This window comes from Macaca nemestrina, chromosome 5, assembly GCF_043159975.1.
Source record: "Macaca nemestrina isolate mMacNem1 chromosome 5, mMacNem.hap1, whole genome shotgun sequence".
Taxonomy (NCBI): Eukaryota; Metazoa; Chordata; class Mammalia; order Primates; family Cercopithecidae; genus Macaca; species Macaca nemestrina.
Window position 1 is genome coordinate 126,170,570 of NC_092129.1, and position 24,102 is coordinate 126,194,671.

At 36.0% G+C, this 24,102-nt stretch overlaps 1 protein-coding gene across 37 annotated transcripts in view; it reads left to right on the forward strand.

The window, feature by feature from the left end:
- The window catches only part of LOC105479539 (dystonin), a 496,741-nt gene that overhangs the window by 337,872 nt on the left and 134,767 nt on the right, over nt 1-24,102 (forward strand). For 28 of the 37 annotated variants that reach the window (XM_071095971.1, XM_071095969.1, XM_071095974.1 and 25 more), the window contains 8 exons: nt 9,949-10,077; nt 12,862-12,950; nt 13,894-14,029; nt 15,113-20,617; nt 20,742-20,891; nt 21,035-21,250; nt 21,425-21,574; nt 22,766-22,999. In XM_071095971.1, coding sequence (XP_070952072.1) covers nt 9,949-10,077; nt 12,862-12,950; nt 13,894-14,029; nt 15,113-20,617; nt 20,742-20,891; nt 21,035-21,250; nt 21,425-21,574; nt 22,766-22,999 — 6,609 coding nt within the window. Of the gene's footprint in view, nt 1-3,716; nt 6,447-7,012; nt 10,078-12,861; nt 12,951-13,893; nt 14,030-15,112; nt 20,618-20,741; nt 20,892-21,034; nt 21,251-21,424; nt 21,575-22,765; nt 23,000-24,102 lie in introns of those variants that run through there. The other 9 variants (XM_071095996.1, XM_071095994.1, XM_071095995.1 and 6 more) reach the window with 2 other exon arrangements.

Here is a 24,102-nt window from a genome sequence, read left to right on the forward strand (position 1 = left end):
TAGAAGCAGATGTACAAATAAATATTGAATTATAAAATTACAGTGAAAATGACTGAAGGCCTAGGATTTTAGTTTGTCTTTAAGATTCACTCAAATAGAAAGTCATTTCATTTCATGACTTTACATTTTCACTTCGAGATTCTAATATGGTGGGGTTAATGTCTTAAATAAATTATGAAATTTTGGCAGTTTGGCAGAATATTTTTCAGCCTTCTCACAGCTGAGAAGTATACTTCTTTGAAGTATAGTTACTGCTGGTATGATGTCTACAGGAATACTACATGAACACTTTTGTCTTAAGCATTTTAAATTAATTTGTATCTCAAGTTAAAATTATTGTATATAATGTAAAGATGCTAACTTAAAAGTAGTAGATGTTTTTACAAAATCATGATTTTGTAATTTTGGAGTTTAAGAATTTTGGAGTTTTGGGTTTTTTTTTTTTGCAAAAAGATATAGCACATAGCATTTAAAAAGGCTATTTAAATGCCATTCTGATTTGGAGAACTTCTGCAGCCTTGATTCTGCATTTAAAAATTATATTCAGAAATAGGAAGAGTAAGGAGTTATTTATAAAAATCAATGGTCACCAAAGGCTCTTGTATCTAATGTAAAAGGGAGTATGCTGTGCTTTATTATCTTGATATACTTTCTATTCCCCAGAACAGACAAAAATAGTAGAATGAATGTTGAAATAAATAAATTGTGGGACATTAGCCATTTTAAATTGGACTTTACTGAAATTCTAAAGGTGATTATGCTTAATGTAACTCCGTTCATATGAGAGCCGAAACAGCAGTAAACATCTATTGGATGTTACTTTCTCAGTTTCCTAAAAATGTGACCACTGTTATAAACTATTTTAGTCTGTTCAGAGTTAACAGTTTTCTGCAGCTAAATCACTAACATAGCTAATTGCAAGACTTTATAACACTCTTCCTTTGTGCTTAAGAGAACCAGGATATTTGTGACCATCTTAATTGCATGCATCTTTCATCTATGAAAGAACATCCATAATTTTCTTATATTTTTAGTTTTTGAGAGATCTTATTCCATTTTAAATGGTATGCAGATCTTTTAAATTGTATATGCAGTAGTTAAATATAAAATAAAATAAGTTCTTTTCTTATAGTACGTATCTGATTATACATATATGGGCCACTTACTTGATTTATCTGATGAAGCAGAATACTAGCAATTGATAGAAACAAAGAATATTTTAGAAGGCCGTAATTGAATGCAAGTTATTATTGTCGTCCTTAAAAATGTCAAAGATTTATAATTAATTGAAACCAGCAAATATGGTTATAGAAGAACAAGCGAAGGCTATAATTTAAAATAGATTAAAAAAAACTACCACTTAAGATTACATTAATGGAATGTCGTGTAAAAGATACATAGCTCAATTTTTAGACTCAAAAGATTGGTGTTTCTGCAACTGAGGTTTGAAGACCCACATGAAAAACCTTGGTTTAAAGCATAATTTTCTATAATAAACATAAAATCAAAGATGGATGCAAGTTAATTTCAGAAGTAATACTGATTTAGTTAAAAGAAATGTTACTAAAAATATCTGTAATAGATATTAGATATGAGAGAGAGATTCTTTAGTCTGCTGAGAACAAAATATTCAAAGTATTAATCACTGTGATTAAAGGGCAAGATTAAGGAAGATTTAGATAAAAGTTAAGGAAGTTATTTTTATACAATTAAGTTTGAGATCCACAAGAAAGCAAGTCAGCAATTGGACTAAATTATTTCTAGTAATTTTTCTCACATATGCTAAAAAACTCAAAGAGTTATCCAGACAACATGATTCTTTTTTTTTTTTTTTTTTTTTTTTTCCCCCCCGAGACCTCTGTTGCCCAGGCTGGAGTGCAGTGGCGCGATCTCAGCTCACGGCAACATGCGCCTCCTGGGTTCAAGTAATTCACTGCCTCAGCCTTCTGAGTAGCTGGGATTACAGGCGCCTGCCACCACGCCGGGCTAATTTTTGTATTTTTAGTAGAGATGAGGCTTCACCATGTTGGCCAGGCTTGTCTTGAACTCCTGACCTCATAATCCACCCACCTTGGGCTCCCAAAGTGCTGGGATTACAGGCGTGAGCCACCACGCCCAGAATAGATTCTTAACAAATCCCTGCATTGACTAATGAAGACATTGAGGGTTCAACAACAGATATCTTCTTTCTGAGGGAATTTTTAGTTTTTTGAAATCTGAGCATGACCAAGAAAAAGAAATGGCTCAGAATTTCTTAGCAATAGCTAAGTTTTAAAGGAGGTTTGATAAAGAACTGAGACTGTCTTAGAAATAACCTCCTCAAGAAATATTGAAAACTTAGTATTTAAATAGATAAAATGCTCACGTGTCACAGGATTGACCCTGATACTAAAATAAAGAAAATAGAGTATTGGAGATAACAGGTTATGAGATTTGTTTCTGTATGAATTATTATTAGAAACCTTATTTAGATTAGCAGAGAAAACGACTGAAATTCTCATCAAAATTATTGGAGATCAAGAAATTAGAGGAAGCAAAATAAGATGTGTGGTCTGTAATAGAAATTAAATTCTTGAAATTCACCAAAGCTTCTCAATGAAAACAAATCTGTCTGAAATAATTTCTCTATTCCTGTTTAAATTATTTTTTGGTGATCTTGAGTTGATGATACAAAACTAACAACACTAGAGTATTAATAAAGAGAAATTAAATTGTAATTGTAAACTAATCCTGATCATGTAGTTCTGTAATCAGTGTAAAGCATACTCCTCCCAGCTGACATTGATTCTGTCCCTAGAAGAGTAAAAAATTTTTCTTATAATGTTTTCTATACATTGGAGCTGAATCCCTAAGTATATATTTAAAAGCTATTGTACTTAACAAATATCTTTATATTTATGGAGTATTTAAAGGTACTTGTCAAAGTGATTCATATGAGGCATGTTATTAACAACAGCAACAAAATCTCTGAGTATATGAAGCACATCTTTTCCAAAGCCATCAGGACTGTAGCTGCCTTTGCATTAGCAATTCTGATGATTATAATTGTCATAATATGGCAAGTATAAACAAATAAGGGATCTGACTTTACAAATTTCAAGTTATTATATAATTTTCCTTCTTCCCCATGTTATTTCCTAATTTGGCTCTGTGTTCTAAAATTCTGTGCTTTGCTTTTTTAACCATAAGACATGGGAATATAAGTATCATTTTTAAATTTCTATCAGGCTAGAAAACTAAATTCTTTAGCGTCATTTGGTTCCTATGTGTTGGGTGTTCTTCCTACCTCTTAGGATTATGTTGCATGCAAGAGAAGAAAGGGCACCGTTGTGAGAGTTTTATTTCCCACTTTGTCACTCACCCAATGTGAGTTTGCAGAATATCTATCTTCCTCATTTCTCCCTTTCCTCATCTGTTGTAAGTTCCCTTCTTGCTATAAAATTCTAAGCTAGCTAATTTTTAAAATAAAATTATTCCTGAGGGACAAAAAGATATTCTTCAGAAAACCTGTCGTGAAGGATTTTTTGTCCTCTACTGCTGACTTTCTGAAGCTTCCTCTCTGAAGAAGGTGATGCTGCTGCTGGTGGTGGTGGTGATAGCACTTGTTCTGCATTTGAGTTCACTTGGTTTTGTAAGTACTTTTATGAACATTGATTCATACGTCGTAAGCTATTTTGAACAGAACAGGCTTGACACTTTCAAAATGTCTCTTGTAGATTAAAAGATGTAAGGAGACTTCTGAACATGGGGCATATTCAGATCTGCTTCAGCGTCAGAAGGCAACAGTGCTTGAGAATAGCAAACTTACAGGAAAGATAAGTGAGCTGGAAAGAATGGTAGCTGAACTAAAGAAACAAAAGTCCCGAGTAGAGGAAGAACTTCCGAAGGTCAGGGAGGCTGCAGAAAATGAATTGAGAAAGCAGCAGAGAAATGTAGAAGATATCTCTCTGCAGAAGATAAGGGCTGAAAGTGAAGCCAAGCAGTACCGCAGGGAACTTGAAACCATTGTGAGAGAGAAGGAAGCCGCTGAAAGAGAACTGGAGCGGGTGAGGCAGCTCACCATAGAGGCCGAGGCCAAAAGAGCTGCCGTGGAAGAGAACCTCCTGAATTTTCGGAATCAGTTGGAGGAAAACACCTTCACCAGAAGAACACTGGAAGACCATCTTAAAAGAAAAGATTTAAGTCTAAATGATTTGGAGCAACAAAAAAATAAATTAACGGAAGAATTAAGAAGAAAGAGAGACAATGAGGAAGAACTCTTGAAGCTGATAAAGCAGATGGAAAAAGACTTTGCATTTCAGAAACAGGTAGCAGAGAAACAGTTGAAAGAAAAGCAGAGAATTGAATTGGAAGCAAGAAGAAAAATAACTGAAATTCAGTATACATGTAGAGAAAATGCATTGCCAGTATGTGCGATCACACAGGCTACATCATGCAGGGCAGTAACAGGTCTCCAGCAAGAACATGACAAACAGAAAGCAGAAGAACTCAAACAGCAGGTAGATGAACTAACAGCTGCCAATAGAAAGGCTGAACAAGATATGAGAGAACTGACATATGAACTTAATGCCCTCCAGCTTGAAAAAACGTCATCTGAGGAAAAGGCTCGTTTGCTAAAAGATAAACTAGATGAAACAAATAATACACTCAGATGCCTTAAGTTGGAGTTGGAAAGGAAGGATCAGGCAGAGAAAGGGTATTCTCAACAACTCAGAGAGCTTGGTAGGCAATTGAACCAAACCACAGGTAAGGCTGAAGAAGCCATGCAAGAAGCTAATGATCTCAAGAAAATAAAGCACAATTATCAGTTAGAATTAGAATCTCTTCATCATGAAAAAGGGAAGCTACAAAGAGAAGTAGACAGAATCACAAGGGCACATGCCGTAGCTGAGAAGAGTATTCAGCATTTAAATTCACAAATTCATTCGTTTCGAGATGAGAAAGAATTAGAAAGACTACGAATCTGCCAGAGAAAATCAGATCATCTAAAAGAACAATTTGAGAAAAGCCATGAGCAGTTGCTTAAAAATATCAAAGCTGAAAAAGAAAATAATGATAAAATCCAAAGGCTCAATGAAGAATTGGAGAAAAGTAATGAGTGTGCAGAAATGCTAAAACAAAAAGTAGAGGAGCTTACTAGGCAGAATAATGAAACCAAATTAATGATGCGGAGAATTCAGGCAGAATCAGAGAATGTAGTTTTAGAGAAACAAACTATCCAGCAAAGATGTGAAGCACTGAAAATTCAGGCAGATGGTTTTAAAGATCAGCTACGCAGCACAAATGAACACTTGCATAAACAGACAAAAACAGAGCAGGATTTTCAAAGAAAAATTAAATGCCTAGAGGAAGACCTGGCGAAAAGTCAAAATTTAGTAAGTGAATTTAAGCAAAAGTGTGACCAACAGAACATTATCATCCAGAATACCGAGAAAGAAGTTAGAAATCTGAATGCGGAGCTGAATGCTTCCAAGGAAGAGAAGCGACGTGGGGAGCAGAAAGTTCAGCTACAGCAAGCACAGGTGCAAGAGTTAAATAACAGGTTGAAAAAAGTACAAGATGAATTACACTTAAAGACCATAGAGGAGCAGATGACCCACAGAAAGATGGTTCTGTTTCAGGAAGAATCTGATAAATTCAAACAGTCAGCAGAGGAGTTTCGGAAGAAGATGGAAAAATTAATGGAGTCCAAAGTCATCACTGAAAATGATATTTCAGGCATTAAGCTTGACTTTGTGTCTCTTCAACAAGAAAACTGTAGAGCCCAAGAAAATGCTAAGCTTTGTGAAACAAACATTAAAGAACTTGAAAGACAGCTTCAACAGTATCGTGAACAAATGCAGCAAGGGCAGCACGTGGAAGCAAATCATTACCAAAAGTGTCGGAAACTTGAGGATGAGCTGATAGCCCAGAAGTGTGAGGTTGAAAACCTGAAGCAAAAAATGGACCAGCAGATCAAAGAGCATGAACATCAATTAGTTTTGCTCCAGTGTGAAATTAAAAAAAAGAACACAGCCAAAGACTGTACCTTCAAACCAGATTTTGAGATGACAGTGAAGGACTGCCAACACTCTGGAGAGCTGTCCTCTAGAAACACTGGACACCTTCATCCAACACCCAGATCCCCTCTGTTGAGATGGACTCAAGAACCACAGCCATTGGAAGAAAAGTGGCAACATCAGGTTGTTGAACAAATACCAAAAGAAGTCCAATTCCAGCCACCAGGGGCTCCACTTGAGAAAGAGAAAAGCCAGCAGTGTTACTCTGAGTACTTTTCTCAGACAAGCACCGAATTACAGATAACTTTTGATGAGACAAACCCTATTACAAGACTATCTGAAATTGAGAAGATAAGAGACCAAGCCCTGAACAATTCTAGACCACCTGTTAGGTATCAAGATAACGCATGTGAAATGGAACTGGTGAAGCTTTTGACACCCTTAGAGGTATGCTCTGTGTTCTGAGACCTTATCAGCTACCTAATGTCAAGTTTCTTCATTTGTTTCCTTTCTCTCCTAGACTAAATTTTTAAAACAATTTTGAATATGATTGGCTCTTTGTAGTTCTGACAGAAAAATAATGCTATACTTTTTCTGGTAACTTACTTGAATCTTTATTATAAATTAACACTTTAATTTTTGAATGTTTGAGATTAAACATATAGATGTAATAGATATACTGTTATATCTGTGGAGATACATTTTGAAATATGTGACTATCAAAAATCTAGAAGTACCAAGCAGTTAGCTTTAACCTCTAACATATTCTGTGGCTAGATTTTTGTCTTAGTCTTTAAAGATATAATTTTAATACCTTTAATTGTCATCTAAGATAAAATTCAGACTCTGAAAATAATATAATACTTATTCCTGAACCCTCCTTGGTTTAAAAGTTTTCTTCTTTTCACTAATCTCATCTTTGTAATTCAAAGAATTATGTTTGGATTGAGAATGAGTAAAGTAACATAATGTTCTTGAGTTGACTTTTAACATTTTATAAATTCCTGTTGCAGATAGCTAAGAACAAGCAGTATGATATGCATACAGAAGTCACAACATTAAAACAAGAAAAAAACCCAGTTCCCAGTGCTGAAGAATGGATGCTTGAAGGGTGCAGAGCATCTGGTGGACTCAAGAAAGGGGATTTCCTTAAGAAGGGCTTAGAACCAGAGATCTTCCAGAACTTTGATGGTGATCATGCATGTTCAGTTAGGGATGATGAATTTAAGTTCCAAGGGCTTAGGCACACTGTGACTGCCAGGCAGTTGGTGGAAGCTAAGCTTCTGGACATGAGAACAATTGAGCAGCTGCGACTCGGTCTTAAGACTGTTGAAGAAGTTCAGAAAACTCTTAATAAGTTTCTGACGAAAGCCACCTCAATTGCAGGGCTTTACCTAGAATCTACAAAAGAAAAGATTTCATTTGCCTCAGCGGCCAAGAGAATCATAATAGACAAAATGATGGCTTTGGCATTTTTAGAAGCTCAGGCTGCAACAGGTTTTATAATTGATCCCATTTCAGGTCAGATATATTCTGTTGAAGATGCAGTTCTTAAAGGAGTTGTTGACCCCGAATTCAGAATTAGGCTTCTTGAGGCAGAGAAGGCAGCTGTGGGATATTCATATTCTTCTAAGACATTGTCAGTGTTTCAAGCTATGGAAAATAGAATGCTTGACAGACAAAAAGGTAAACATATCTTGGAAGCCCAGATTGCCAGTGGGGGTGTCATTGACCCCGTGAGAGGCATTCGTGTTCCTCCAGAAATTGCTCTGCAGCAGGGGTTGTTGAATAATGCCATCTTACAGTTTTTACATGAGCCATCCAGCAACACAAGAGTTTTCCTTAATCCCAATAACAAGCAAGCTCTGTATTACTCAGAATTACTGCAAATGTGTGTATTTGATGTAGAGTCCCAATGCTTTCTGTTTCCATTTGGGGAGAGGAACATTTCCAATCTCAATGTCCAAAAAACTCATAGAATTTCTGTAGTAGATACTAAAACAGGGTCAGAATTGACTGCGTATGAGGCTTTCCAGAGAAACCTGATTGAGAAAAGTATATATCTTGAACTTTCAGGGCAGCAATATCAGTGGAAGGAAGCTACATTTTTTGAATCCTATGGGCATTCTTCTCATATGCTGACTGATACTAAAACAGGATTAAATTTCAATATTAATGAGGCTATAGAGCAGGGAACAATTGACAAAGCCTTGGTCAAAAAGTATCAGGAAGGTCTCATCACACTTACAGAACTTGCTGATACTTTGCTGAGCCGGTTAGTTCCCAAGAAAGATTTGAACAGTCCTATTGCAGGGTATTGGTTGACTGCTAGTGGGGAAAGGATCTCTGTACTAAAAGCCTCCCGTAGAAATTTGGTTGATCGGATTACTGCCCTCAGATGCCTTGAAGCCCAAGTCAGTACAGGGGGCATAATTGATCCTCTTACTGGCAAAAAGTACCGAGTAGCTGAAGCTTTGCATAGAGGCCTGGTTGATGAGGGGTTTGCCCAGCAGTTGCGACAGTGTGAATTAGTAATCACAGGGATTGGCCATCCCATCACTAACAAAATGATGTCAGTGGTGGAAGCTGTGAATGCAAATATTATAAATAAGGAAATGGGAATCCGATGTTTGGAATTTCAATACTTGACAGGAGGGTTGATAGAGCCACAGGGTCACTCTCGATTATCAATAGAAGAGGCTCTCCAAGTAGGTATTATAGATGTCCTCATTGCCACAAAACTCAAAGATCAAAAGTCATATATCAGAAATATAATATGTCCTCAGACAAAAAGAAAGTTGACATATAAAGAAGCCTTAGAAAAAGCTGATTTTGATTTCCACACAGGACTTAAACTGTTAGAAGTATCTGAGCCCTTGATGACAGGAATTTCTAGCCTCTACTATTCTTCCTAATAGGACATGTTTAAATAACTGTGCAAGGGGTGATGCTGGCTGGTTCATGCCACTTTTTCAGAGTATGATCACATCGGCTACGTATGCAGTCTGTGAATTATGTAACATACTCTTTCTTGAGGGCTGCAAATTGCTGAGTGCTCAAAGTAGAGTAAGTTTTAAATTGAAAATTACATAAGATTTAATGCCCTTCAAATGGTTTCATTTAGCCTTGAGAATGGTTTTTTGAAACTTGGCCACACTAAAATGATTTTTTTTTTTACATAGAATATGGGATAAACTTGATGAACTCCAAGTTCACAGCATCATTTCTTCAGAACTCCCCTTCATTGAATAGTGATCATTTATTAAATGATACACTGCACTCACTGAAAGAACATGTCATGAAGCACCGTGGAATCAAAGAGAAAGATATAAATTCATTCCCACAGCCTTCAAGCTGCAGTGTTTTAGATTGCTTCGAAAAATGAAAAAGTTTTGCCTTTTTCTGTATATAGTGACCTTCTTTGCATATTAAAATATTTACCACAACATCTCATTTCTAGTTAAGTCTTTGCACTTGAAAGCTAACGTTATGAATATTGTGTGTTGGAGGAGGGGAAGGATTTTTCTTCATTCTGTGTGTCTTCCTTATGTGTATAGTAGACATTCTGTATTCTATCATCCTTCTATGATACCTTTTTGTCAGTACAATTATGATTGTAATGCTAATGCAAAGGCAGCAATTCAAAGATCTTCTAGTGCTTCATGAATAAAGTTGAGATTTAAAATTTGTGACATTGATGGAACAGCTGGGAGGTTAGACCAATCATTAAGGAATGTATGCCATAGCTTTCTTTGCTACCATAAACATTTTGGAGGTGCATCTGCTATGTGACATGGCAAATATGGTTAAGTGAATGAATAAAATGTTTTAGTAACCTGTGTGTGATGAAAAAAAACATTTTTACATTCTTGTTTGCTATGGAGAGGTCAGTTTAATAGCTAAGTCATTTAATGGAGTGTATATTTTTCTTACCGCTCACAACTGTCAGAAGTCACTGGAAGAAGAAAAGAAAGAGCATGTTGAAAAAGCCAAAGAATTGCAGAAATGGGTATCAAATATCAGCAAGACATTGAAAGATGCAGAGAAGGCTGGGAAACCTCCCTTCTCTATGCAAAAGGTATTCACAGAAGTCCGGGTTTAACAATAATAATATCAGAGATGTTAACTGAGTTGACACAGTTTACCTAGCACAATGTTTAATTTTTACCTTAATTTTCCCATTGTTATAGGCCACTATAATGCAAATCAGAACGATTAAATAACTTGCCCAAAGAATCAAAGTTAGTGTTTGGCAGAAGAAGCCGTTTAATTCCAAAGCCTGAATGATACATATTGTTCTTATTTTTTAGTAAATGAATTCAGTATACTGCTTTTCCTAATAGTTAGGTCTGCTTCCTGATTATTACAATGAGAATAGCTGAAGAGCATAGTCATTCTGTTGTATGTCTAGAGTAGATCCAGGCACTCCATGTCATAAAGATATGTCATCTTATTCTTACAGATGTAAACATAAAAAGTTTCAAGAACAATGAAAATACACACCAGGATATTAACATTCTTGATTATTGATTTTAGTTGTGCTTTTCTGGGTCTTTTCCATCTCATAAGGAAGTGTCTACAGTCAATCACTGGAAATTCTAGATACCATCTTTTATCCTAGTGAATTCTTTAGTCTTAATGGACTATCTTCTGTATCCCAACTGCTTAGTGTTATGTTGGATGGCCACAGCTTGGGAGATGTCCCTGGTATCTATTGGACTGTACCACTTGAAGCTCTTAGGATGTTGGTAGTTGGGGTGTAAATTTTAATACTGCTGCTGCTGGCGATAGCAGTGGGATTGTTACTGTATTAAAAAAATAAATTTCCGCTAAGATAAGAAGGATTTTTCTCAAGGAATACTTTCCTACACTGCCCTCCTGCTCTTGTCTGACATTTAGAAATTTCAAGGGCTATCATCCAATCTTAATATTTAGCTCCCACTTTATCTAGCTCTGCATCAGTATTTGTCATCTATTAAAATAGACATTGTTGATATGACTAAATAGGGGAAAGCATCAGTGACTTGTCTTATTTTGGCTGTGATATGAGGCAAGTGTTCCTTATTTGAGGTTCTTCCTTGGAGAAGTTTACAGACCAGAGTATATACTTGAAACGTTGCTCAATTGAAATAAAGTATTCACTCATCGTCTTACATACTATATATGTGAGATGTGGAAGATATGTGGGAGATGTAGGAAAACACTTGCATTTGGTGCTTTACACCAAAAAGCTTCAAGTAATTTTAATACATGTATTTCATGTAAAATGTCCTTTTCCCTTTTTTTCCCCTCATTAAATAGACAACTAAAATGGGGACATAAAGCTTAACAAAGATTCGTTGGGATAATAAGTTTCTTTTAAGAAATATGGATTATAAACCCTTGGTATTTTTATATTCTGTAGTTTTTTAAAAAATATATATACATATTTATATATTTGAGACAGGGTCTTGCTCTGTCACCCAGGCTGGAGTGCAGTGGCATGATCACAGCTCACTGGAGCCGCAACCTTCCAAGCTCAAGTGATCCTCCTGCCTCAGCCTCCCAAGTAGCTGGAACTGCAGACACATGCCACCACACCTGGCAAATTAAAAAAATTTTTTTGTAGACATTCTTTAGTTTTAAATTCTCCAAAACATTACTAAGTCAGATTTAGACCTAGTACCCTAGATACTTCTTAATGCAGATGATGGCATTAATTATAACTAAGAACAGTTGATGGTTGTTCTGTTAAAGGAAATTTTAGTTAATATAAGTGTGTCCTTCAAAAGTCAATGCAGCCTCATGATTATCTATAGTCATGAAAAATAAACTTTAAATTGACTCTGAATAAACTTCATTGGCCCATCTTTTCATTGGCCCATTATTTCCTCTTATTTCTGCTCATTTAAAAGAATGGCAATTTCTGAAATAAGGGATTTGGAAATGATATACTGAGGGATTAGGAGAAAGTATTATGACCTCTGGCTTTTCCCCAAACAGATCAATTTTATTTCTCTGACAGATGACAGTCACAGATGACTTTTACAAAGTGGGTCTTAGCTTTAGAAATTAATTTTTTTAATAGTTAAAATTTTTTTTTTAGATAGGATCTTACTCTGTCGCTCATGTGGGAGTGTAGTGGCACGACCTCAGCTCACTGTAACCTCCCCTTCCCCCGCTCAAGCAATTCTGCCTCAGCCTCCTGAGTAGCTTGGACTACAGGCATGAGCCAAAAATACTTGGATACTTTTTGTGTTTTTCGTAAAGACAAGATTTCACCGTGTTGCCCAGGCTAGTCTCAAATGCCTGAGCTCAAAACAATCTGCCTGCCTTGGCCTCCCAGAATGCTGGGATTACAGGCATGAGCCACCGCTCTCAGCTAGAAATTCTGTATTCTGGGTCTGTATACCTACAGATTATTACTTCTGCCATAATTTTTTCAAAAGGAGCATTGTATCTAGGAGCTTGGCAGAAGGAAGATACCCTTTGGAAGTAGTGTCCCACAGTCATGTGTCTTTTTGAGTACCGCAGTGCACAAGGATGACACTGGGCCAGTGCTGAGTGCCCTCCACCTCCACTGCAGGTGGAGGCCACCTTTATCCACAGCTGGACTAGGACAGATGCAGGAAATGTATAATGTATTATTATTTTCTCTTGAAAATGACGACATTAAGGATAGAGAGAGGAGCTTTCCTGATGGATTCTAAATAAAATACTCTTATCTAGACCTATGGATGGCTAATAACTGATAGGTTATTCACTTGGGTCACCCAGAAAACAGACTAGGTTTTGACTAAAGCTTGATGAATTTCTTTTTTTTAAATACTGTTGTTTACTCCTTTTGGAGGAAGAGTTTGAATGTGCCTTCTTTACCTTACAGATCTCCAGTGAGGAAATATCAACCAAAAAGGAACAGTTATCAGAAACACTTCAAGCTATGCAGCTTTTTTTGGCAAAACATGGAGATAAGTATGTTGGCTGTCATTAGCTCTTTTATTCTAAGTGGGGAAGTGTTCTTAAAAGCTTTCAGCAAAACAGAGGTGGTAAATTTTCATTGCAATGTTAAAAATGGGACTCAGACTAATCACAATTTACTTAATATAGTAAAGAGTATCGACTTAGTAATTTAATTGTCACTTTTAATCTTTCTTACAACTTTGAAATGTTCTTATTATCCCCATGGAAACAGGCTCAGAGCTTAAGAATTAATAGCAAGTGGGAGGTAGAGTACAAACTCCAAGTCAAGTCTTAAATCTAAGTAGTACTCTGTGAGACTTATTCTTTGGAAAATATTTATAAATATGGTCTTCATTTTCTTAGCTGAGACCTATGGCAGCTTCATTTCTCATATTTTATCCCTACTTTTTGCAACAAAGCACTTTGTATATTTCAATCAATGCTTCACTCAGGGAAGGAATCCACCTTTTTCTTAAACCTTTTTGGATGTCCTCCTTTGGATTATTTCAGAATGACTTTATAGTACACCTTAGCAAATCAGGTTAATCCCCTTATAAATGTCCTCTTTATTTGTGCTTTAGTCTAAACAAGTTTCATCTTGAGAAATGGTACTGATGGAAATGGAAATCCCCTTTTACATGTTGGTATTAACAATGAGATCTTACCCTCTGTCAGATAGCAGCAATTGTTATTTTGGAAGTTTGTATGTTAAATAAGTGTCAATACATTAGTTTGCACCCTTTCCTTCAGTCCTTTTCTCAGGCAAGGGAAAGATCCTTAGATATTTTTAAGGCCATTCTTAATTTTTCTGTAGTCATACTGAGACCGGAGCAATATGTATGTGAGACTATATTTTATTTTACGATAATGTGACAAAATTTTTGAACCTAATACATCATCTTTATTTCTTGAGGATGACTTGCATTAGTCTTTTTATCATTTCTGGTTATTTTAGAATGACAGATGAAGAAAGAAATGAATTGGAAAAACAAGTGAAAACTCTTCAAGAAAGTTATAATTTATTATTCAGTGAATCTCTGAAACAGCTACAAGAATCACAAACCTCAGGAGATGTAAATGTAGAGGAGAAGGTAATATTATTTATTTAAACACGAGGCTGTTTCAAGAAGCTTAGTTTGATTGCATGGCTCTGGAAATCTATGTCAATAATAAAGAAATGACCTTGAATTTTGTACGTAGTTAAAACATGGATTGAGTTTATTTAAATGTTTGGAGATTCCAGTGTTGTTTATTAAATGCAATCTTATACGTGCTGATCATCAGTTTCTGTGACATCTTAATCTCTGCCTTGCATGGTAAAAGAAAAAGATCATTCATTCTTCTAACTCTTCTCTTTAAAAGCCATTCTTCTGGTATAGTAGGTATTTTAATATGATAGGCTATAAAAGAGCCTGTGGGTCATCTCTAAAGGTGGCATTAATGTATTATAGAGTTTGTTTGATTTTCAGAGATATCCATGAGATTTATTTGAGTACTACAAGGCCATACATTATAGTGAGGATGCCCCAGCATCTTCTTAAAGTGTAAATCATTTAAAATTTGACTGGTACTTAAACTTTTAAAACTTGACAGTGTATATCAACAGGCCTAACATAATATTCAGTATTGAAAAAGTTATCTTTATATTTAATTTCATTACTCCTGGGAATACTTTCCACATAATTTGTCACGTTTTAGGGGTATGTAACAATTTTTCTAGTTTCTTAGTTTTTGACTATCTTTGAAGAAGTCTGTATGCTGTAAACATCAATAGCATGGGGTTTGATAATCTCTTTCATGCCACTAGACTCTAATCTCACCTAAATGCAGAAAGCATGGTTTGCCTTCTCGATATGTGTTCTGTTTTCTCACTATCATCATCTACTCTGTTGTGTCCTCACTAACCTTGTCAATATACACGATATTAAGTTTTCAATTCACAGATGCATGTTGTTTTCAAAGCTTTTATCACATCCTGTGCTGTTGAATAGATCACTGACATAGATCACTTGTGCATTTGAACTGCCTAACATTCACAACATTGCTGCGCCTTGGTAAGTAGAGGATTTTTATGTTGAAATGTATTATTTACTTTTTAAAAAACCTAACTTGCATGAAACTCCACCCACCCTTGTGTAACAGAGTGACCTGAGATTTTTGCATTTTCCTTTCAGCTGGATAAAGTGATTGCAGGCACCATCGATCAGACAACTGGAGAAGTCCTTTCAGTCTTTCAAGCAGTTTTAAGAGGCCTCATTGACTATGACACAGGAATTAGGTTGCTCGAGACACAGCTAATGATTTCTGGTCTAATTTCACCAGAATTAAGAAAGTCCTTTGAACTTAACGATGCCAAAAGTCATGGCCTTATTGATGAACAAATTCTGTGCCAACTCAAAGAACTAAATAAAGCTAAGGAGATTATTTCTGCTGCGTCACCTACCACAATTCCAGTACTGGATGCTCTGGCTCAAAGCATGATATCAGAATCCATGGCCATCAAAGTTCTTGAGATACTGCTTTCTACAGGCGCTCTGGTTATTCCAGCCACAGGAGAACAGTTGACCCTACAGAAGGCTTTCCAACAGAACTTGGTTTCCTCAGCATTATTTTCTAAAGTTCTGGAAAGACAAAATATGTGCAAAGATCTTATTGACCCCTGCACCTCTGAGAAGGTTTCTTTAATAGATATGGTACAAAGAAGTACTTTACAGGAAAACACGGGGATGTGGCTTCTACCTGTGAGACCACAAGAAGGAGGTAGAATAACATTAAAATGTGGAAGAAACTTAAGCATTTTAAGAGCAGCTCATGAAGGTCTCATAGATCGTGAAACCACGTTTAGGTTGTTAAGTGCACAGCTTCTTTCTGGAGGTCTGATCAATTCCAATTCTGGCCAAAGAATGACTGTTGAAGAAGCTGTCAGAGAAGGGGTGATTGACAGGGACACTGCTAGCAGTATCCTCACATATCAGGTTCAAACTGGTGGAATCATCCAGTCAAACCCTGCCAAACGTTTAACTGTAGACGAAGCAGTACAGTGTGATTTAATAACGTCCAGCAGTGCTCTTCTGGTACTGGAAGCTCAACGAGGCTATGTTGGACTCATTTGGCCCCATTCTGGTGAAATATTTCCCACATCATCTTCCTTGCAGCAAGAGTTGATTACAAATGAATTGGCCTACAAAATCCTGAATAGCAGGCAAAAAATAGCTGCTCTTTATATTCCAGAAAGTTCTCAAGTCATTGGTTTGGATGCTGCTAAACAGCTAGGAATTATAGACAATAACACAGCATCAATTTTAAAAAATATAATACTGCCTGATAAAATGCCAGATTTAGGAGATTTAGAAGCTTGTAAAAACGCCAGAAGATGGCTCTCTTTTTGTAAATTTCAACCCTCCACAGTTCATGATTACAGACAAGAAGAGGATGTTTTTGATGGAGAAGAACCTGTCACTACTCAGACCTCAGAACAAACTAAAAAATTATTTCTATCTTATTTAATGATAAATAGCTATATGGATGCAAACACAGGGCAAAGGCTTTTGCTGTACGATGGAGACTTGGATGAGGCTGTTGGCATGCTACTGGAAGGCTGTCATGCAGAATTTGATGGAGATACAGCCATAAAAGAATGTCTCGATGTCTTAAGCTCCTCTGGTGTATTTCTTAATAATGCTTCAGGTAGAGAAAAGGATGAATGTACAACTGCACCAAGTAGTTTCAATAAATGTCACTGTGGAGAACCTGAACATGAAGAGACTCCTGAAAATAGAAAGTGTGCTGTAGATGAAGAATTTCATGAAATGGGAAATAATGTTATCAATAGTGAATTTTCTCAGTCAGAAAAACCGGCAAGTACAATATCAATTGATCCTAAAGTTAACAGTTCATCCAGTGTGTGTGTTCCCAGTCCCATATCACATTTAACACAGACTGAACTTGCAGACATTAGCATGCTTAGAAATGACTCTGAAAACATACTTACAAACTATGAAAATCAAAGCCAAGTGGAAACAAATGAACATGCAAGTGAATGTAGTCATTCTAAAAACATTCAAAACTTTCCAGGTGATTTGATAGAAAATCCTATTGTAAAATCGAAAATGAATAAATTCTGTGGTGTGAATGAAACAGAGAATGAAGATAATACAAACAGGGATTCGCCTATCTTTGACTATTCCCCCAGGCTAAGTGCCTTGTTAAGTCATGATAAATTGAGGCACCGTCAGGTAAGTTTTAATGATACACACACCCCAGAGAGCAATGGAAATAAGTGTGAAGCCCAAACGTTATCATTCAGTGACAAAACCATGTTATCAGGTCAAAGAATAGGAAAAAAATTTCAAGACCAGTTTCTGGGAATTGCAGCTATTAACATCAGTTTACCGGGAGAGCAGTATGGACAGAAATCTTTAAATATGATTTCTAGTAATCCTCAAGTACAATGTCACAATGATAAATACATTTCGGATACTTCTGGTGAGGATGAGAAAACACATCCTGGTTTTCAGCAGATGCCTGAAGACAAGAAAAATGAGTCTGAAGTAGAAGAGTATTCCTGTGCTGTGACTCCAGGGGGTGATACTGATAATGCCATTGTATCTCTTACCTCTGCTACACCATTGCTTGATGAAACCATCAGTGCTGGTGACTATGAAACGTCACTGCTGAATGATCAGCAGAATGACACAGGAACAGACACTGATAGTGATGATGATTTTTATGACACTCCCTTGTTTGAAGACGATGACCATGATTCTCTGCTTCTTGATGGTGATGATCATGATTGCCTGCACCCTGAGGACTATGACACACTGCAAGAGGAAAACGATGAGATGGCTTCTCCTGCTGATGTTTTTTATGATGTCTTAAAAGAGAACGAAAATTCCGTGGTTCCCCAAGGGGCACTAGCTGGTAGCTTAAGTGTGAAGGGCAAAGCACAGTGTCGTCAGGATTTCTTCATGAATGTTGAGAAAGATGAATTAGATTCTGGTGAAAAAATACATTTAAATCCCGTTGACTCAGATAAGGTGAATAGACAGTCGCTGGAAACTGGATCAGAAAGGGAATGCACAAATATCCTTGAAGGAGATGAATCTGACTCATTGACTGATTATGATATTGTAGGAGGAAAAGAGAGCTTCACCGCATCATTAAAATTTGATGACAATGGCAGTTGGAGAGTAAGAAAGGAAGAGTATGTAACTGTACAGGAATTTCACTCTGATACTGATCATTTGGATTCTATGCAAAGTGAAGAAAGTTATGGGGATTATATATATGACAGTAATGATCAGGATGATGATGATAATGATGGCATTGATGAAGAAGGAGGATGTATAAGAGATGAGAATGGAAAGCGCAGGTGCCAAGATGTGGCTGAAGATATGGATATTCACTTGTGTGCCTCTATTGTAAATGAAAACAGTGATGAAAATAAAAATACTAATAAAATGATTCTTCTGGATAAAATGCACAGTTGTAGCTCTTTAGAAAAACAGCAAAGGGTAAATGTTGTACACCTAGCATCACCTAGTGAAAATAGCTTAGCTACTGAAGAAAGCAACCTTCCAGAATATACAATTGAGATTGTTGGAAAAAGCAAAGAAAATCTGTTGAATCATGAGATGGTACTTAAGGATTTATTGCTGCCTATCATTAAAGACACTGAATGTGAAAAAACTTTTGGCCCTGCCAGTATTTCACATAATAGTAATATCAGTTCAACTTCTGAATTAGGTAATGATCTGGCAAACACAAAGGTTAAGTTGATTCAAGGGTCAGAATTGCCAGAATTCACTGATTCTGTGAAAGGTAAAGATCAATATTTTAAGAATATGGCACCAAAAATTGACTCATCTCTTGATCACATCATATGTACTGAGCCTGATTTGATGGGAAAACCTGCTGAGGAAAGCCATTTGTCATCGATAGCCTCTGTAACTGACAAAGACCCTCAAGGAAATGGAAGCGATCTCATTAAAGGGAGAGATGGCAAAAGTGATATTCTAATAGAAGATGAAACATCAATTCAGAAAATATACTTGGGTGAAGGAGAAGTGCTTGTAGAAGGTCTAGTAGAAGAAGAAAATAGGCATCTCAAACTTTTGCCTGGTGAAAATACAAGGGATAGTTTCAAGTTAATTAATAGTCAGTTTCCATTTTCACAAATCACAAACAATGAAGAACTTAATCAGAAAGGAAGCCTTAAAAAAGCAACTGTAACTCTTAAAGATGAACCAAATAATCTACAAATAATAGTTAGTAAAAGTCCTGTTCAGTTTGAGAATCTTGAAGAAATTTTTGACACATCAGTTTCCAAAGAGATGAGTGATGACATCACTTCAGACATTACATCATGGGAAGGGAATACACATTTTGAGGAGTCATTCACTGATGGACCTGAGAAAGAGCTTGATCTGTTTACTTATTTAAAACATTGTGCTAAAAATATAAAAGCAAAAGGTGTAGCCAAACCAAATGAAGATGTCCCAAGCCATGTTTTAATAACTGCCCCTCCCATGAAAGAACATTTACAATTAGGAGTTAATAATACAAAAGAGAAGTCCACTAGTACCCAGAAAGACTCACCTGTTAATGAGATGATCCAAAGTAATGATCTTTGTAGTAAAGAAAGCATCTCAGGAGGAGGAAGAGAAATTTCTCAGTTCACACCAGAAAGTATTGAAGCCACACTTTCAATATTATCTCTTAAACATGTAGAAGATGTTGGGAAAAATGATTTTCTGCAGTCAGACCAGTGTGCAAATGGATTAGGAAATGATAACTCCAGTAACACTTTAAATACTGACTATTCATTCTTAGAAATTAGTAATAAGAAAGAAAGAATCGAGCAACAGCTACCAAAAGAACAAGCCTTGTCTCCAAGACCCCAAGAAAAGGAGGTTGAGATTCCCGAATTGTCTCAGGTGTTTGTGGAGGATGTAAAGGATATCTTAAAAAGCAGGTTGAAAGAAGGTCATATGAACCCTCAAGAGGTTGAAGAACCTTCAGCCTGTGCAGACACTGAAATTTTAGTTCAAAATTTAATTAAACAGATTACCACATCACAGTTGGTAAATGAAGCATCTACTGTGCCCAGCGACTCTCAGATGAGTGACTCTTCTGGAGTTTCCCCCATGAGTAACTCATCAGAATTAAAGGCAGAAAGTAGAGATGATCCTTTCTGTCTTGGAAATCTTAAGTCTGAGCTTCTCCTTAATATATTGAAGCAAGATCAACATAGCCAGAAAATTACAGGACTATTTGAATTGATGAGAGAATTAACTCATATGGAGTATGACCTAGAGAAAAGAGGCATTACATCTAAAGTACTTCCACTGCAACTTGAAAATATTTTCTACAAGCTGCTTGCTGATGGATATTCAGAAAAAATAGAACATGCTGGAGACTTTAATCAAAAAGCATGTTCTACATCTGAGATGATGGAAGAAAAGCCACACATTCTTAGTGATATTAAAAGCAAAGAAGTAAACCACTATTCTCCTAATTTAGCAACTGTAAAAGAAATTGGACTAGAAAGCTCTACTGTGTGTGCATCAGCATTGCCAAGAGATGAGAAGCTTAAGGATCTGTGTGATGATTTCCCAAGCCATTTGGAATGTATTTCAGGGTCAAAAGAAATGGCTTCTGGAGATAGCTCAACCGAACAAGTAAGTTGACTTACACATTTTGTACAGAAATAGCTGCATGAACCATGTGAGAATAATCCCATACAGTTTGCTTTAAAAATCTGCATAAAGGTTGTTGAATTAAAATGTCCAACCTTGTTTTTAGTTTTCCAGTGAATTACAGCAGTGTTTACAGCACACTGAAAAAATGCATGAGTATTTGACATTGCTTCAAGATATGAAACCCCCCTTAGACAACCAGGAATCTCTGGATAACAACCTGGAAGCTTTGAAGAATCAACTTAGACAGTTGGAGGTAAGAATTGTCTACTGCCTTTTTATGGATGGTAGTCAGCTGATGTATGACTGGGAAAAAGAAGCAGAACACTTCTATGTTTCATGTTTATATTTGTGTTTTACACTAAATAGTAAATAGGTCCGGGATATATTTCTTTGCAGACATTTGAATTGGGATTAGCTCCAATTGCTGTTATTTTAAGAAAAGATATGAAGTTGGCCGAAGAGTTTTTAAAGTCTCTTCCCAGTGACTTTCCCAGAGGACATCTTGAAGAACTGAGTATTAGCCACCAGAGTTTGAAGACCGCCTTCTCTTCCCTCAGCAGTGTGGCTTCAGAAAGAACGAAACAGATCATGCTTGCAATTGACTCTGAAATGGTAGGCATAAAATGTCAAAATTTTGATTTATGAAGAAAATTTTATTATTTGAGGATTTAGTCATAAGATGGAGTATTTTATTTTTAGATTGTTAAACCCATAAACCAGAGTCATTATTTGTAAGAATTTGACATTTTTGGGAAAGACAACTGAATGCACAATATTTTTTTCTAGTCTAAACTAGCAGTTTCCCATGAAGAATTTCTGCAGAAACTTAAGTCATTCTCAGATTGGATATCAGAGAAGAGCAGATCTGTGAAGGATATTGAGATTGTGAATGTTCAAGATTCTGAATATGTAAAGAAACGTTTGGAGTTTCTCAAGGCAAGTATCAAAACAAAGATGACAAAATATATTTTAAAACCTATGGCTTTAATATAACAAGTGTTTAGAATATATGACTTCGCTAAGGCTATAAAGGATTATTTCCTTTGTCTCTAGAGATGTCTTTATTCATAGTTGACACAACTATAAAAAACCTTAAGGGTGCCATTCTGATGCTATCCCAAATGCCTTATCAAACTCTTACACCACTGACGTGTTGAGATTTTTATTTATATATTTATTTATGCATTAGTCACATAAATATATAATAATATGAATTCGCCATATAAAAATCATCATGTAAATACATAATAGTATATGTGGTACAGTCATGCCTCACTTAATGATGAAGATACATTCTGAGGAATGCATTGTTAGGTGATTTTATGTTTTGCAGACAACAAAGAGTGTACTTACACAGACCTAGATGGCATCCCTTACTACACACCTAGACTGTATGATGTACCTGTTGCTCCGAGGCTACAAACCTGTACGGCATGTTACTGTACTGACTACTGTAGGCAGTTGTAACACAGTGGTATTTGTGTATCTAAACATAGAAAAAGTACAGGAAAAATAAGGCATTGTAATCTTATGGGACCACCATTTGATATGTGACCTGTTGTATGTGGCTCATGACTGTGTTTATATGTTAGTCACTTTTGGCATCCTTTTTTTTTTTTTTTCCAAGTTCTTAATTTGAACAGCATTCCTCATGAACAATGATTAGGCTCCTGGCCTGAGAGTCAGAAAACTGAAATTCTGGCATATTTCATTCATATTTCAAATCCCCCATGGTATTATTTATATCTTATCACAATTACATGGATGTTGTAAATGTTAGCAAGTAATATTTTAAGGTAGATGTTTCTCTTCAGTGTGCTAAATATACCTAAGTTAGGTCTTTTCCTTTTGTCAGAGTTATATTTTAAGTGCAATGTGACAGGTAAAGATAAACCATTTTTAGAGGGGTTATTTATCTTTTTATATAATACTAACTACCATGGTATTTAAATAATTAATTTATCATTTATTACTGGATGATAAATAGATTTTTGATGAATAGCAAAAAAATTCATAAAACTTGCATTCCCTGATGTGAGAAGTATATTTACAAAATATAAATGTTATTGTTAATATAATTATCATGGCTTAGCTTTCTACTGATAACTTTTACCACTTTTTTAACAGAATGTATTAAAAGACCTTGGACATACCAAAATGCAGCTGGAGACTACTGCCTTCGATGTGCAGTTCTTCATTTCTGAATATGCACAGGATCTGTCTCCCAACCAAAGCAAACAACTGCTGAGGCTCTTAAATACAACTCAGAAGTGTTTTCTTGATGTACAGGAGTCAGTGACTACCCAGGTGGAACGTTTAGAGACTCAGTTACATCTAGAACAAGATCTTGATGATCAGAAGGTTTGCCTTTCTTCGTGGAGTTGGCATTCTTTGTTTTTAGTGTGAAACTATAATGTAGATACCCAAGGAGTATAGTGTGACAGGAAAGATCTTCTGGAAAGGCATTAGTGGATAAGATACAGTGTACATACAAATCCTACAGTGTATAACAATATTGTTTTCACTAATAATGCTATAATTTAGTTGATTTTAATTTTTTGACTCCCCAGAATACTTAACTTCAAGTGAAAGTCTTGATTGCCCCCCGTCCCAAGACTAGGAAATTTGAATGCACTTAGAAATTCAACACATTGATGAACATATGGCTAAAGAAGGTTAATTAAGAGTTTCGTTTTCTTCTGGGAAGCAATACAGCACAGCAATTCTGGGCTCTGGAGCTAGATTGACTGATTTCACATCCCAGCTGTGCGACTCATTCATTCTGTGAACTAGGGCAAGTCATTTAACCTCAGTTTAATCATTGGTAGATTGGAAATAACTATAGTGCTTACCTGCTAGTATTGTGAGCATTGATAAAAAGAATGTATATAAAACACTTAGTATCTTGCCTAGCCTGTGTTAGGCTCTTAGTAAACATGATCTATGGCTATAAGATGAATAATTAGTGTATATAGAGTAGGAAAATGAAAAGTGCAAGTAATTAGTGTTGACTTCTTAATCTTTTAGAATATTTAATGAATTATGTGAGTACTATATCTAATAGCGATAATGAGCAAAGAGATGATAATGCACTTAGACATAGTGATTAAGTAAAAATATTGCATGCAGTGTTCCTTTTATTATTTCTTGAAGCATCAGACATTGTCTCTAGCATGATAACCTATATACACATATCAAATATGTTAACCTACAAATCACAACTAACTTCTCTTTTGATGTCCTTTTGCAGAATTAATTCTATGTGTCGCAGGTTTCAAGAGCTTAAGAAAATGGGATGTTTCTTCCTGTTGGTCAGAAGTTCCATCTCTTACAAATATGCATGGCCAGTATTCTGTTGAGCAGTTTCATCTAAACATGATCACTTTCCTTGTATATGGAATATGCTCATATTTTCTGTCTCACCTTGCTCAGTTTGTACCCTACTGCTATTATGTTTACAGCAT